At 55.9% G+C, this 16,526-nt stretch overlaps 1 protein-coding gene across 3 annotated transcripts in view; it reads right to left on the reverse strand.

Moving 5' to 3' along the window:
* MUC4 (mucin 4, cell surface associated) overlaps positions 1–16,526 on the reverse strand; it is a 66,702-nt gene that overhangs the window by 9,751 nt on the left and 40,425 nt on the right. For 2 of the 3 annotated variants that reach the window (XM_028843520.2, XM_077991077.1), the window contains 13 exons: positions 15,596–15,751; positions 14,402–14,532; positions 11,746–11,834; positions 10,399–10,578; positions 10,103–10,228; positions 9,199–9,318; positions 8,359–8,567; positions 7,785–7,875; positions 7,025–7,192; positions 6,417–6,518; positions 5,810–6,040; positions 4,125–4,262; positions 2,155–2,336 (listed from right to left, as the gene is read on the reverse strand). In XM_028843520.2, coding sequence (XP_028699353.2) covers positions 2,155–2,336; positions 4,125–4,262; positions 5,810–6,040; positions 6,417–6,518; positions 7,025–7,192; positions 7,785–7,875; positions 8,359–8,567; positions 9,199–9,318; positions 10,103–10,228; positions 10,399–10,578; positions 11,746–11,834; positions 14,402–14,532; positions 15,596–15,751 — 1,923 coding nt within the window. Of the gene's footprint in view, positions 1–2,154; positions 2,337–4,124; positions 4,263–5,809; positions 6,041–6,416; positions 6,519–7,024; positions 7,193–7,784; positions 7,876–8,121; positions 8,568–9,198; positions 9,319–10,102; positions 10,229–10,398; positions 10,579–11,745; positions 11,835–14,401; positions 14,533–15,595; positions 15,752–16,526 lie in introns of all 3 variants that reach the window. The other variant, XR_013413453.1, reaches the window with a different exon arrangement.

Genomic DNA, 16,526 nt, shown 5'->3' on the forward strand with positions numbered 1-16,526 from the left:
TATTTTGAGACAGGGTCGCACTATGTCACCCAGGCTGGAGTTCAGTGTCTTGATCTCGGCTCACTGCAAACTCCACCTCCCAGGTTCAAGCCATCCTCCCACCTCAGCCTCCTGAGGAGCTGGGACTATAGGCATGTACTACCATGCCCACTAATTTTTGTATTTTTCTTTTTCTTTTTTTTATGAGACAGTCTCGTTCTGTTTTCCAGGCTGCAGTGTAATGTCTCGATCTCGGCTCACTGCAATGTCCCCCTCCTGAGTTAAAGCAATTCTTGTGCCTCAGCCTCCCAAATAGCTGGGATTACAGGCATATGCCACCATGCCCAGCTAATTTTTTGATTTTTATTAGAGACAGCGTCTTCACATATTGCCCAGGCTGGTCTCGAAGTCCTGAGCCCAAGCAATCCACCTGCCTCAGGCTTCTATGTGGCCTGCAAACTGGATTTCATATAAGCTGACATTTTGACCTCCCTTGCTGACCCCCAAACCAAGAAGACGGAACCTCCCTGCTAAGTACTGAGAAAACACAGCAACCAGAACAACAGCCCAGCAAAGGCTGTGGCTCCAATATCTCCCCACGCTCCCTGCACTCCCCTTTCTAACTCCCTTACTGAAGCAACTCGGGGCAGCTCCAGAATAGTAGATTGATTTTAATCTGTCTTTTTCCCATTGTGTATTTTATCCTTTTCTACCCCCCACCCCACCAACCATCACTACCTCTATCCCTTTCAAGTCCCCATTCTCTGCTCATGCTTCAGAAGGATGTGTATGTGTATGTGTCTGTGTGCGTGTGCATGTGTGTGTGCGTGTGTGTGTGTAAAGGGTGAAGGAGGTGGTTTTGTGTTGCCAGATAAACACTTTCTGGCTCTTCCTTTACAACCAAAAATAAAAACTAAAAAGCAGATAGGACAAGAGTCGTGGAATTAGGCCAAGTATCTTGGCTAGAAACATGGAGAAGTAATTTCTCCAAACTGAAAAAGATGTTTCTTTTAGCCAGAGGGAGAGAGTAAAAGAGAAAGCAAAGGGGCTTGGAGGTGTCAAGATAGAGCGACCAGCAGCTCTCTTCCCAGCACCGTGATGATGACATCCTAGGGAGAAATGGCTGTGGGGTGCTTCTAGGCAGACAGGACCATAAGCGGCCTCGTAAAAGGTGTCCTATGTCTGAGCAAGGCACAGAAGCAGCAGAGCCTCTCCCTGGGTCTGAAGGGGAAGTGGGGCAGAGCTGGGATGGAAACCTGTGTGGACTCATGCCCAGGGACCCCATGACCACCTTCCACCCCACACCGCAGGGCCCTCTGCTGAGCTTTGCCACAGAGCTGTGGAACTGGAAACCATTGGGCACTGTGAGAAAGACTGAGGTGGAGGCTTCCTGCCAACCTGGCAGAGGGGAGGTGGGAGAGAAAAGTCCAGTTGAACTATAAGCGATCAAGTTTCTTTCTTTCTCTTTCTTTTCTTTTCTTTCTCTCTTCCTTTTTCTCTCTTTCTTTCCCTTCCTTCCCCTTTCTTTCCTTCCTTCCTTCTTTCTTCTTTCTTTTTCTCCAATAAAGTTTCTTTCTTTCTTTCTCTTTCTTTTCCTTCCTTCCCCTTTCTTTCTCTTTCCTTCCTTCCTTCCTTCCTTCCTTCTTTCTCTTTCTTTCTTTTCTTTCTGTCTCTCCTTTCCTTTCTTTCCTTCCTTCTTTCTTTCCTTTCTTTTCATTCTTTCTCTTTGAGATGGAGTCTCACTCTGTTGCCCAGGCTGGAGTGCAGTGGCGCAATCTTGGCTCACTGTAACCTCTGCCTCTCGCGTTCAAGCGATTCTCCTGCCTCAGCCTCCCAAGTAGCTGGGACTACAGGCGCCCGCCACCACACCCGGCTGATTTTTGTATTTTTAGTAGAGATGGGGTTCCACCATGTTGGTCAGGATGGTCTCGATCTCCTGACCTTGTGATCCGCCTGCCTCAGCCTCCAAAAGTGCTGGGATTAAAGGCATGAGCCCCTGCACCCGGCCAGAAAGTTCTCTTTCTTCCCATGTGAGTTTATGGCCTGAGACTGGAATCTGCTCCACCCACCTCCCAACACCAACACACCCAGCAGAGGCAGAATCACAGCATCCGTTCCACTCCCGTTTCCTCTCCCCTCGGCACAGAAACTCCTCACCTGCCTCCCAACACTCACCTCCAGGGAGGAGTTGCCCACCCTGCTGGTCTGGTTGTACAAACACTGGCTCTCTGCATTGCAATGGCAGACCACAGTCCTGGGCTGGAGTGCAGATGCCAAGCCAATCTTGGCACTTCTCGCTAGAATCTCCAGAGTGAATGGCTCCAACGACTTGGGTGTCCATAGCAACGTCCCATTCTCTGCCCCGGGGAAGATGAGAACGTTGAGAGCCGGGAGACTCCTCAGCTCTGTGGTCTGATGCATCCTCATCCAACACCCTGATTGCTGATGCGGGGCTTCTCCCACCCATCTCAGGCCACCTCCCCACTCCCCAGACAAATCTCATTGGTGATTTCCTCTGAGCAAGGCTGGTATCGGGTGATCCTGGTCACGCTCCCAGCTGGAAGGAGGTGGCACCAGTCCAACATACTGATTGTAACGGGGGACACCACAGAGGGAAAAGCAGTTTCCCACTGAAGAAACCCCAAAGGGCAGCCCTCGCTGGGCTTGCACCAGGATGGCACATCCTGGGGGATGGAGGATCAACGCCAGGATCCTCCAGGCACCTCCCCAGGCTATGCTGCCAGCCAAACCAGCTTCATTCTCACAGCAGCCCCATCCTTTGCCCTGATTTCTCACCCACCCCCCACTTCCTGGGCCTTTCCCAACACCCCCTTCAGACACCACACTGTAGTGAAACACTGCTACACATCTTCTGATCCAACTTACACTTTTCAAGAAAATAGGAAAGCCTAGAACAGCAGATTGAAAGGAAGTGACAGAGAACAGACGAACGCAATTTCCAGACCATCGTCCTCCAGGGATGGAGCCCGTGGAGAATAAAATCTCCCAACGCCGTTGTCTTGCACCTGGAAGGACGCACGTGGGGCACAATTGTCTCACACTTGGGAGGACGCATGTGAGGCAAAAGGGATGTGGGCAAAGCAGTCCCTTCTGGCACACGGAGAGAAAGAACGTCAGGCAGAGAGGTAAAGAAATGCAGATATGCCCCCTGGGGCTTTGGTTTAGCCAAGAACAGTCACCCACAGAATTAGTGCTGGCAACAGGCAGCGGCATCCCTTGTGCTGGGACCCTTTGGCCCTGATCGTGGATGCAGGGCTCAGGGTCTCTAACACCTTTATGGAGAGGAAACGATGGTACGTTACTGGGTCCTAGCCCAGGAAATCAGACAAGGAGAGACACAGCTAGGTAAACACGGTTACCAGACATAAAAAGAGCAAGAAAGGTACCAAATGAAAGTATTTTTTATATTTCTTTAAGTCTTGTCCTACATTAGATCCTTCCTTTAATAGATATAAAAATGTTGTAAATTGGTCATTTTAAATGTTGCACTTGATTATTCTAATACTTTGGTGAATGCATAATGATTAAAGATGACTGCGTATGATCAGATTGAGATTAAATGATCTTTGAGTCAGTTTTTTTTTTTTTTTTTGAGATGGAGTCTCGCTCTATTGCCCAGGCTGGAGTGCAGTGACGCGATCTCAGTTCACTGCAACATCTGCCTCCTAGGTTCAAGCGATTCTTCTGCCTCAGTCTCCCGAAGAGCTGGGATTACAGGCACCCGCCACCATGCCTGGCTATTTTTTTGTTTTTTTAGTAGAGATGGGGTTTCACCGTGTTGGCCAGGCTGGTCTTAAACTCCTGACCTCAGATGATCCACCCGCGTCGGCCTCCCAAAGTGCTGGGATGACAGGCCTGAGCCACCACGCCCAGCCTTGAATCAGTTCTATGTGCCCACATTCACTCTACCTATCTGACCAAATCACCATAAGCCTGTCACTACTACTTACTGGGGGGCACCTATTTGAGTTATACGTATCGTTCCTCAGAAATGCTGGTCCTGGATATTCAAATGAAAGAGTGATGGCAAGTTTTGCTGGGTATAGCGATGCAAAATTTCCCAAAGTTTGACTCTGACCTCATTCCTACCCACCTCCCCACTCTCCCCAGCCAAACATTCTTACCAAAGAGCTTAAAGTCAGTCCAGTTGTCTCTGAGCGTGAAGGTGGCATCCTCAGCGTTGCTGGTGTACTGAATCAGCGTGGTCTGCCCCTTGTAGGCTTCAACCACATGACCACCATTGATGGAGGGCGGGTACTGATCTGAAACACAAAGAGGGGATGGGGGTTCCGAGGGAGGGCAGTCTCCTGCTTTATCAGCCTCCTCTCTTTCTCAAATCTAATATGTGTGAGGCATTCCCAGGACTGTGCCCCACCTCTGGAAGAAGGAATTATTCTGTGTACCCGCTCTCGACTGACGCACAGCAGGCTGGGACTGTACTGCCCACCTAGCCAAATCTTTAGCCTCTCTCTCTCCCCCAGCCTCCTCAAAAAGAGCTCCTTTCGGATTCTTTCCTGAACATGGTGCTATGCTGGGTATGACAAAAAGCGAATTCGAGAGCAGATTTGTTTAGACCGTTACAGAGTTGTACCTTCGGCAAAGGGCTGAAAACCTGAAGGGTGCCGGGCGTGGTGTCTCATGCCTGTAATCCCAGCACTTTGGGAGGCCGAGGCCGGCAGATCACCTGAGGTCGGGAGTTCAAGACCAGCCTGACCAACATGGTGAAACCCCGTCTCTACTAAAAATACAAAAATTAGTCAGGCGTAGTGACGGGCACCTGTAATCCCAGCTACTCAGGAGGCTGAAGCAGGAGAATAGCTTGAACCCGGGAGGCAGAGGTTGCCGTGAGCCGAGATCACGCCACTGCACTCCAGCCTGGGCAACAAGAGTGAAACTCCATCTTAAAAAAAAAAGAAAAGAAAAGAAAGAAAACGAAAAAAACCTGGAGAGTCACATCGAAACGCACATCACATTTGTCCAGAAATAGAGAGGGAGTGAAACCTTTTCACGGGGCTGTTTCTCGGAGCCCTGCCATTTCCATTTCATAGTTGGTTCACACATCCATTCAATCTGTCATTTAACAAATATTTATTGAGCTAAGTGGCTGGCATTGCTCTGGGTAGTGAGGATACAGTCATGAATGAATAATAAAAAAGATACCTGTGAAAATTATAAAATATGTTGAGTAATTATAAATGCTAAGGAGAAAAAAATAAAGCAGGGAAGGCAAACAGGAAGTGTGGGTGAATGTGCCATTTTAGACAGGGCGGCCAAGAGAGCCCTTGCTGAGGAGGGGAATTGGAATAAAGACATAAAGGAGGTGAGGGGCAAGCGTGTGGCTGTCCAGGGAAGGAAAAGGCATTCAGGCAAGAGAACAGCACGTGTGAAGCCTGGGAGCTGAGCGCACATGCCTGGTGTGTTTGAGGAACACAGAGGAGCCTGCGGGGCTGGAGTGGAGGGAGGTGGGAAGGGGTCCAGCAGTAGGATGGAGTGCAGGGAGCTGGGAAGGGGTCCAGCACTAGGAGAAGAGCTCTGAGAAATGGCGGGGGGCAGACTGAGCAGGCTGGAGTGCAGGGAGCTGGGAAGGGGTCCAGCACTAGAAGAGCTCTGAGAAGCCGAACTGGGCCAAAGGCCACTGCTAGGATGGAGAGAGCGGGGGAAGCCACTGGAGGGTCTGAGCAGAGGAATAACAGGAGCAAAAGAATCTGTTCAGTGAATGCAGATGCACAGGGTAAAGCAGGGTCAGGGAAGGGCAGCTCCTCATCTGCTTCTGCTCTGAAAAGGCCTCCCAGGGGCTCGGGCCACTTACTGAGGGTGGCGTTCACCTGCTTGTAGGTTTTGCTGACGGCCCTCGTGTGAAGTCCGATGCTTGCGTTGCGCAGGGCCAGGGTGTCATAGATGCATGAGCTGTCTCCATTACAGCTGGAGATCACATCTTCAGCCCAGGAGCTGTTTTGCAGTTGTGAGTAGAAAACAGGGGTGAAGTTGGAAGGCAGCTGGTCATTCCTCTTGCCAAGGAGGCCTGTCCCGTTGATCTGCCCTGTAACACACAGAGCGTGATGGTACCGGGCATGGCACTCAGCCTTATTCCTTCTGTGTCCACCCCTACCCCTCACTTTATGTGGCCTGGAGCGGGGCGGTGGGAGTGCAGGGCAACAGCGGTTACTAGCTTCTGAGTCTGGAAACGCCTGCTGCAGTGAGAGAGGACGCTCGACCTACCCCATTCTCTCCTCCAGCTAGAGAAAGGCAGGTGCACTGGTCCTGAGGGGACAGTCCTGGGGGGCCGAGGGGGGGCACAGATTCCTCGGACCTTAGGGAGGATGGAGGTCTGCTTCCTACAGGGCTGAGGGGGACGACCTAAACACACTGGCTCTCCTTACCTGCCCCTTCTGCCCCGAGACCCTGCCCAGACTCACAGGTCATTCCGTAGTGGAAAAGCGTCTCCTCAGAGCTCCCTGGGGGGACGGTGGAGCCATTGGGCATCCTGAAGTCGTCCTCCGGATTGTTATTCCAGACTCCTGAGGGACAGTCAGAGTGGGAGGTTGGCCACCCTGGGCACACAGCTGTCCCCTTCCTGGGGAGCATCCAGTGAACGCAGTGGGGAGAGGCCAGGGCCTGGCAGCCTCTGCCGTCGCACCTGCTGTCAGGCCTCCAGGGGAGCCGGGAGGACGGGCCCTCACACCCTGCCCAGCTGCCTCCGGGAGGGGTGGGAGGAACGCGGGCAGCCATGGAAGAGGGCGGGAGGATGTGGGAGGCAAGAGGAAAGGGCCAAAGGATGGCTGTGACCCCGCCCCCGACTCTCCGGAGCCCACCCCTGATGCTCCCTTAGAGCGGGAGGTGGCCAGAAAGGGTGCCTCGGTGGCGGCTGGAGAAGCCCCTCCGCTCCCGGCCCGCTCCGTGCCCGAGGGTTCTGCTCCAAGGAGGCGGAGAAAGGGAGGCCGAGCAGGGCTGCCCGGGCCCGCGGGCGTGGGGGTCCGAGCTCCGGCTCCGTAGAGCCTCAGAGGCAGGTGCGCGCCGCCCTCACCCAGGAGCCCCTCGGTGCGGTTCTGGTACTCGGGCGGGAGGCTGGCGGAGGCGTGGAGGATGTCGGAGAGCGCGATCACCGAGACGGCGGCCCAGCCGTCGAAGCTGGCAGAGACCACGGAGCCGTTGCGGCTCAGGAGGACTCCGGTGGCGTTGACCGTCTCCTGGCCTGGAGCATCGGGAGGGCGCGGAGAGGAAGCCAGGTCGGCACCGCGGCCCCCACCGAACCCGCGCCCTGCCCGGCCCGCACCAGCCCTCCCCATCCCTCTCCCCCTCCCCCTCCCCCTGCCCCTCCCCCTCCACCTGCCCCTCCCCCTGCCCCTGCCCCTCCCCCTGCCCCTCCCCCTCCCCCTCCCCCCCGCCCCTCCCCCGCCCCCTCCCCCGCCCCTCCCCCTGCCCGCCCCTCCCCCTCCCCCTCCCCCTACCCCTGCCCCTCCCCCTGCCCCGGGACTGAAGCCTGGAGGAATCTGCACTGGAGGCGGGAGAAGAGGCCGGCGAGCTGCAGGCCCCGCTCCGGGGAAAGAGGCTGCGCGCACTTGGCCTTGCACCGCCACGCACTGGACCCTGCACCGCAACGCGCTCGGCCCTGGATCGCCACGCCCTGGACCCTGCCCCGCAACGCGCTGGGCCCTGGATCGCCACGCACTGGACCCTGCACCGCCACACACTGGACCCTGAACCGCAATGCGCTCGGCCCTGCACCGCAACACGGCTTCCCGCCCAGCTCGCTGCTCCCGGAGGCAGGGCGCTCCCCAGCCCACCTCCGCCGTCTCCATGTCCAGGCTCAAATGTCACAGTCTGGTTATCCAGCAGGACATGGATTCCATCATGAGGCTCAAGGAGCCATTGGACCTGGAAGGAGATGGGAAGGGGTCTGAGCCCGACCCGCAGGTGGAGCCGACGCCCAGGAGAGCGGCTGGGAGAGCCCCCGGGGCTGGAAGCTGCGCCCTGGGCCTGGAGGAAGGCGCTGGAGGCCGCGGCCCGAGTGACGCCAGCCCCGTCTACCGTGTGCTCCGCAGGGCCAGGCATGGTTTTCGGATGAGCCCCTTTAGCTCTCACAACAGCCCGTGAGGCAAGTCATGTTATCCCCGTTCCTACCAGGAGAAAACCAAGTTAAGTAGTTTCTTCGAAGCCAAACAGCTGGGAAACCGTGGCGCCAGAGCCGTAATCCCCCATCCGCACGATTTACTCCGGGACAGCTGCGCGGATGGGGTGTGGCTCCCTCCCTCCTGCCCGGCTTCCTCTTCTTCGCTGTCTTCCTTCTCCTCAGCCTCAGTGTGTGGCTGAAGGTCCCTGTGGATGCAATGCAGGGAGGTCCCCGCGCCCCTCACTCACCGTCACGGGGCCCAGGCTGCCAGAGCGGTACTGAGCCGCAAAGGCGATGAAGTTGGTGGCCTGGGCTGAGCCAGTCTGGGCCGTGCGGCCCTGCAGCAGGAAGGAGGAGTTCCCGTCCTGGGCCCCGACCAGCAGGAAGTCCCCCAGCCCATTGAAGGTGTAATTGACACCATCCAAGGTGGTGATGTGGGGGTCCCCGAACATCCAGGCTGGGGAAAAAAGAGATGCCGCCTCAGCAGAGATGCCGCCTCAGCATGACAAACCAAGTGCCCGGCTGAGATTCCTCACTGCAGTCCGGGGGGCACCTGTCAGGTGGACTCAGGGCTGGGATTCCTCACTATAGTCAGGGAGGCACCTGTCAGGAGGACTCAGGGCTGAGATTTCCCACTACAGTGGGGGGGGCACCTGTCAGGAGGACTCAGGGCTGAGATTCCTCACTACAGTCGGGGGCCGGGCAGTGGGGGGCACCTGTCAGGAGGACTCGGGGCTGAGATTCCTCATTATAGTTGGGGGGGTACCTGTCAGGTGGACTCGGGGCTGGGATTCCTCACTGTAGTCAGGGGAAACACTTGTCCAGGTGGACTCAGCAGGGGAGATGTTCACGGAGCACAGATTCCTCCCCTCAAGGCTCCTTGCACTTTTGTGCCCCACTATTCTCACTCCTTCCCCAACACCAGGTACAAAGCCCCTCCACTGGCCGTCCGCCCATCACTGGCGTCATCTCCATCTTCCCTTGTGGCCACAGCTCTGCCCCTACTCCTCATCCAGATGCCACCTCCTGGAAGCCCAGAAGCTCCCCCTCCCCAGAGGCTCTGCCTGGGCCTGGGCCCTGAGGCTCACCAGGCCGTGGGGGTCTGTATGTAGCACAGCCCACGCGGGGCCGCCTCTGCTGGTACAGGGCACAGAGGTAGGGCTTGTCATTCCAGAGGCAGCACCAGTTCTGCGGTTCCAGTTCCGGGGCTGCAGAGAGGAGCAGTGAGTCGGGGAGGCTGAGGACCTGGAGGACCCAGCCGGAGAGCTGGGTGGCAGGGCGGGGTCAGTGGAGAGCTTGGTGGCAGGGCAGGGCAGTGTCGGTGGAGAGCTGGGTAGGACGGGGTGGTGTTGGTGGCAAGAGCATGGCTTTGGAATCCAGCACGGCCCTCTCGTGACCCTGGGCAGTGGACAGGGTGCTGTCTCTTTTTCAGGCACTGGGGCCACTGTGCAGCAGGGTGCATGGTAGGGGATAAGCAGATTTCCTGTCCTGAGGGTGGACAGCCAAGTACTGACACTCTCAACATAATGGGAGTGTGGAGGGCACGGCTGACAGTCAGGGAACTGTGGAAACTGCCAAGGGACAGGGGAGAGAACGGGAGGACACAGACCACGTGACCCACGCCCCTGTGCTCTGCAGCTCCCTTGGAGGGTCTCTGCGGGAGCTGATTCTCAGTCTTCCCCCAAACATCCTGCTCATCCGGGTCTACAGGGACAGGGTCAGCCTAGGTGCTCTCTTCTTGCCTGGAGAGATGGCCCCACTCTGGCCTAGGGATGCGGAGCCAGGTACGGAGATGGGCAAAGAGGCACTCAGCTCACACATCCCCGAATGTCCGCTGGTGGGGATGTTGGAAGCTTCCTAATGTTACCAGATCAGGAAATGGAGGCCCAGAGAGGGGAAGGGTCTGGGAAGGAATGAGGACAAGAGGCTTCACGCTGAGGGTCCCCTGCTTGGCTGGGAAGGTGGGGTTGAGATCTCCATGGACTCACGCACCGAACTGCCAGGGACGCTGCACGTGCCAGCCTTCACGAAACTCTCCCCACGGCCCGTAGCTGCAGCACACGCCTCCTCGCCAGGACGTGAAGCTGCAGAGCTGCCTGCTGCCGAGGCCCAAGAGACCTGAAACAAGTCCAGTCCCACTCAGGCCCAGGCCGGGGATGCCAGGGGCAGGGCGGGAACAAGCAGGGGCTGTTTCTGGGAAGAGCGCGCGAGCAGAGAGGGCGGGAGGCTGAGGGCGCGAGCAGAGAGGGTGGTGGGTGAGCTTGTGGGGGGCGGGAAGGTGGTGTCACCTATGCTGACGGGTTGGAATCGTAAGTCCCATCGTCCCTGCTGCCAGGAACAAGGGCAGGAGACCTGGTTCCAGCCCCAGCTGGGCCACTGAGGCTGGCTCTTCAGCCACTGCAGGCACTCGAGACGGTAGTTAGGCCTTTCTTCCCGGTGTAGCCTGTAGAACTGCAGCCCTCGGAGGCCTGGGGTCAGGAGATGGGGAGAGAGAAAGGGCTTATCCAGGGCCTAGGTCTGGGGTCCGGGGATGGGGAGGGAAAAAGGGCCCACGTCAGGTGGGCAAGGATTCCTCCCCCAAAGCCCATTACTTGACTTAGCGTCTGTTTCTTTACCAAAAGTGGTTGCCACAGAACAAATAGAACTGGATTTATACTTCACAATTCACATGGCTGGGTTCTAAGGCTAAACTGTCCTTTATCCTATCACATTTTGGAAACTATTGTTTCTTTCCCACTGGGGCCTCTGGACTGAGTCGGAGAAGGCATCATCGTCTGCCTCTTGACACTTGTCTTTCTACCCACATGAAAGCTCTTTGAGAGTAAACATAGTTGATCTTTTTCCGTTTTAAAATGTTTCTGGCTGTTAGCACAGTGTCCAGCACACAGCAGGTGCCCAGTAAATGATGATGATGAATGTCGGCCTCTCCTTCGTAGATTCTCTCTTTCTGAGATGGAGTCTCGCTCTGTCACCCAGGCGGGAGTGCAGTGGAGCGATCTCGGCTCGCTGCAACCTCCACCTCCCGGGTTCAAACGATTCTGCTGCCTCAGCCTCTCGAGTAGCTGGAATTACAGGTGTGCGCTACAATGCCTGGCTAATTTTTGTGTATTTAGTAGAGACAGAGTTTCACCATGTTGCCCAGGCTGGTCTCAAACTCCTGACCTCAGGTGATCCACCCATCTCGGCCTCCCAAAGTGCTGGGATCACAGGCGTGAGCCACCGCACCCCGGCCGGTAGATTTTCTTAAAGGATCTCACCTGGGTTCTCATTCCTGCTCTGGGCAGGACACTTGGAGAATTGTCTGAACTGCCCATTCAAATCCCACCTCCCACAAGACCCTGTCCTCACTTCTGGGATCTGGGCCCCCCTGAGAGCCCTCTTGGGTTGGTTCATCTGAGGGAGAAGATGTAGCCCCCTCTGAGACTGTGCTGTGTCCAGGGGTGCAGGAGGTACCAGCAGCCCCCTGGGCGGTGCCACATCCCACCTAGACCTGTAGGAGGTTGGACTGTGCAGGGGAGGCCCTTCAGGACGGTGGTGACGTTAGGGAGCGGCCCTCTAGGACTGCGGTGGTGTGTGGGCTGGAGGACACACGAGGGCTTGAGGCCAGCTCAGGGGTGATAAGGTGGCACTTCTACCTGAGCTGGAATTCAGGAATCTATCAGGGCGATACTTCTCCCACACTGGCTGGGACATCAGTGGGCTGTTTTCGAAATAGCCGTCTCCACTGCAGGGAACGAGAGACTCTCTCAGGCCTCCGTCATGCACAGGCTCTTGCCTCGCGGTTGCAAGGCGTCCATTCGTCCCGCTGGCCGGTCAGCAGCTGGTCAGCCAGCTAGGCGGGCAGTGGGTCAGTGGGTCAGCCAACCCCCATTGTCCAGCCCCAGCACTGAGCAGCAGAGGGGACAAGACGGATGGGCAGAGGTAGGAGGCTCTAACCAATTCCGCTTCTGCAAGAAACTGGCAGGTCCGCTTGGTCACGAGACGGGCGTGAAAACAACAGAGTTCAGGCCTCATTTCTGTTTGTTTCCCTTCAACAGGCAGAGGGTTTGGAGCGGGACAGACTCTAGGGACAGTGTATTGTGATGGTTAAGAGCCAGTTTCTGGAGTTAGGCAGTGACGGATTCAACTGCTGATCCCCACACTTACTAGCTTGGTGACCACGGACAACTTACTGACCCTCTCTGGTTCTTAGTTTTCACATCTGTGTAAAAGGGATTAAAGTAGCACGACCTAGCTGTACGGTGAGGATTCAATGCAGTAACATCTGCGAATCCCTCAGAACTGAGTGAGGCCTCGATACAACAGGTGCTGCCACTGCTGTCACCACCACCAACACCAACGCTACCACCATCACCACCTCCACCGCCACCACCACCACCACCACCACCAACACTACTACCATCACCACCACCACCACCACCAACACTACCAACACTGCCACCATCACCACCTCCACCTCCACCACCACCATCACCACTACCACCACTACCACCATCACCACTTCCACCTCCACCGCCACCACCACCACCAACACTACCACCATCACCACCACCACCACCACCAACACTACCAACACTGCCACCATCACCACCTCCACAACCACCATCACCACTACCACCACTACCACCATCACCACTTCCACCACCACCACCATCACCACCACCACCACCACCGCCTCCACCACCACCAACACTACCACCATCGCCACCACCACCACTACCACCATTGCCACCACCACCACCGCCACCACCACCAGCACTACCACCATCAGCACCACCACCAACACCAATACCACCACCACCACCGCCACCACCACCACCACCACCACTACCACCATTGCCACCACCACCACCACCAGCACTACCACCATCAGCACCACCACCAACACCAATACCACCACCACCACCGCCGCCACCACCACCACCACTACCACCATCGCCACCATCACCACCATTACCACCATCACCACTTCCACCACCACCACCAACACTACCACCATCAGCACTACCACCAACACCAACACTACCACCATCGCCACCACCACTGCCACCACCACCACTGCCAACACTACCACCAAAATCACCACCATCACCACCACTACCACCATCACCACTTCCACCCCCACCACTATCAGCACCACCATCAACACCAACCCTATCATCACCGCCACCACCACCAACACTACCACCATCGCCACCACGACCACCACTATGGCCATCACCATCTGCAGGTGTGGGGTCCGAGCATGCTCAGGAAGGAGAGAAGCCTGGAGCGGCGGCCTGTAGCCCCATCCTGGGTGCCTGCTGCAGAGTGGGGACTCTTGGGCTTTTCCTCCTCCCTGACACAAGCAGGATGACGCACCCCTGTGTGACACCTTCCTTGGGTGTACTTGGACCATGTGAAATTCCTAGGCAGTTGGGTAATTCCCCTCCTTTCACCTTCACAGCACACCAAGTAACCAGTGAAAGCAGTGTAATCAAAGGGGTAACCTGAGCACATTCAGTGTAGGAGAAGACCATTTGCAGCAATTATCAAGGACAAAAGACATCGCTTCTCGGCCTTTTGGCTAAGATCAAGTGAAGAACAAGACATGTGGCCTTTGCACTGATTGCCACACACCAGCATATGGGACAGAGACGGTGCACTGTTGCATCGGAGACGGCCTCCCACACACGGAAATCCATATTTCAACCGCCCACAGCCCCGTGCCTCCTCTCTCCCTTCACCACCAGCTCCTTATAAGCTTTTGGTGCCCCCTGGAATTCTCAGGAAGTCGGGAAGGCAGATTCTAGCCTCAGATGTCTGGGTTCAAATCACATTGCCACTTCCCAGCTCTGGGACTTTAGGCAAATTGTCAGTCTATTTGTATCTCAGTTTCCTGATCTGTAGAGTGGGGATGATAAATCGTATCCGCCTCATGGGGTGGTTGTGATCATGACATGCAATAATGTACGTGAAGTGTTAGTGTCATCAGTCTTGGCTGTTATTATCATGATATTTGAGAAGGTAAGAGAGGCCAGCTAATGTAGTGGAAATCAGGGAAGCCAAAGCTCTGGGAATTATTACAACGCACAGGGACTGGGATGGGAGAGGGTGTGGTGGACAAATGGGTGTTCTTGTCGTGGGAAGCAGCCAGATGCCCGGCCCCAGCGGGAGCTGGAGTCAGCGTGAGTCAGAAGCACCAGCCAGGAGGGTTCACATCTTGCCCAGGGTGGGAGTGTGTGTGCAGTGAAACCCCACTCTGCACCCTCCCTGCCATCTGCTCAGTGCTGACAACCCCTCCCATCCTACCTGGAGAAGCCCATGAGCACGAGGTTGCCTGAGCGCTGGGCCACGTCCCACTGCATCCCACCGCTCTGGTAGAGAAACAGGGCATAGGACCTGCTCCCGTCTGTGGAGAGGATGGCCTGGTAGGTGTTGCTCTGGGGGTGGGTGGAAGAAAACACAGGGATGCCCGTGAGAGATCCGGGGTCTCCTCTCTTATGTCCACCCGCCCGTCCCACAGCCCTGCCTGGACATGTACAGCACCTGTTCCTGGTCTGCCCACAGCAAAGGCATGGGCCCAAAATGCTGGCAAGTTTTGGGTCAATGAGGGCAGCTTTCACCCTGGGTGTGAACACACTTACCACAGTGGATTTGCCTTTTGGTGACTTTCTTCCAGGAAGGGAGATAAAGGGTTCTGGGTTATAATTCAGTTAGATGAGTGTTTGTAAGAGAAAGCTACCAGAACCTGAGAGATCAGCCAAGATACCAGAGAGCTAGAGAGGAGGCTTTGTTAGCTCCCTCGCGGATATTTAAGGACATTGTCCAAATTGTCCCCTCCACCTGAACAGCATGGATGACACTGGGGTTCACTGAAGGTGCACACGTTGTCCACGGTAGGTGACTAGTGAACTTTTGTCAAGTGAATGAAGAAATGAGTGACTTTAGATCAGACATAAGGAAGAACTTGGTGACTACAAGAGCGGGTCCTCGGAGGGAGGACAGAGGAGATGGTGTGGTGTGCCCCATGCCCGTTGGATGAGCCCATGCTTAATGGCCAGAGGCTGGAGTCAGAAGAAGCTCCACTGCAGGCCTGGCGTTGCCATTTGCAGTGGCATGACTTTGAGCAAGTTACTTAACCTCTCTAACCATTGTCTTCCTCATCTGTAAAATGTGGATCAGAATACCTAGTTGAGCCACATGAAATTCCCAAGAGCCAGACATTTTTGACTTACAAAAATGCCACTTGCTATGTTTCAACCTAATAATATCTGGTTTGCTGGGCTGCGGTGAGGTCAAGTAGGCAAAGGGCTGAGGCCGGCCGGGCCCACAGTGAGTGCTCTGCCAGCAGTGGGAGGAGCGGGGGTGGCAGTGGGTGGGCTTGCTATAATTAGCAATCTTTCCTAGAGCCAGAGAGGATTTTGGAAGAGTAGCCCCTGCCTAGGATTCTAGGATGTCTGACCCCCAGATGGCTCCCTGGGAGCTGCCCACGGGTCTACTCACCCCGAGGGTCCACTGGGCAGGATAAGCGTGGGCATTGACCCACGTGACCTTTAGGGTCCACCTGGCCTTGAAGCCGCCATTGTTTGTGATCTTTCTAATCCAAGACTCGGTCTGCAGGACTGGCAGCCTGCGTTCACCATAGAGCGTCTCGTATTCCTAGGAAAGGAGGGCAGATGAGAACAAGCCAACGAGGGTCCCACTCCCGCACATGGACCCCCACTTTCTGCCTGGGGACCCACCCACATGGCCTGCCCTTCCCTGTCCCAGGCCTGCATTTTTGCCGTGAGCTCTTCTGACATGAAGTTCAATTCAAACTCGGGCTGCAGGAAGGCCTGCAGTGTGCAGAATGCAGAGTCCTGGCCCAGAGGTCCAAGACCTCTGGACTTGAACTCAAGCGTCTCTTAGCTCAAACTGGCCCAGAGAGCAAAGCCACTCGGGCCCACTTTTACCTCCCCATGCCTAATCTGCAGCTCCTTGAGAACAGGCATGAGACGCTCCCTCTTGGAGCCTCTACACTGCCGTGTCCATGGCAGGGGCATGGTCCACACTTCGTCCATGGCAGGCACATGGTCCACACTTCCTGCAGTAGCTTTCATCACGTGCTTCCTCTAACTGGAGTTATTCACCCAGTCCAGGAGCACAGGACAGGCCCTCTTGACTCACTCTTGTTAGGATAGACCCCCTACAGCCTGATTTTACAATCAAAGGCTGAATTGTCAGCTCCCATCCCCATCACCTGCAGGTCTTCTCATGGTTGGGTTGGGGTATTCCTGAGTCAGCTTAATATCCCTTGCCAGCTTCCTCCCACACCCATATTTAAGCCTCAGTCCCCTGCTGCAGGGGCTGTCACAGCAGCGACTCTGGCAATGCCTTCCACACAGCTCTTTTTCTCCTCTGCCAGCTGCTGCGGGATCCTGACCGCCAGGCTTTG

This window comes from Macaca mulatta, chromosome 2, assembly GCF_049350105.2.
Source record: "Macaca mulatta isolate MMU2019108-1 chromosome 2, T2T-MMU8v2.0, whole genome shotgun sequence".
Taxonomy (NCBI): domain Eukaryota; kingdom Metazoa; phylum Chordata; class Mammalia; order Primates; family Cercopithecidae; genus Macaca; species Macaca mulatta.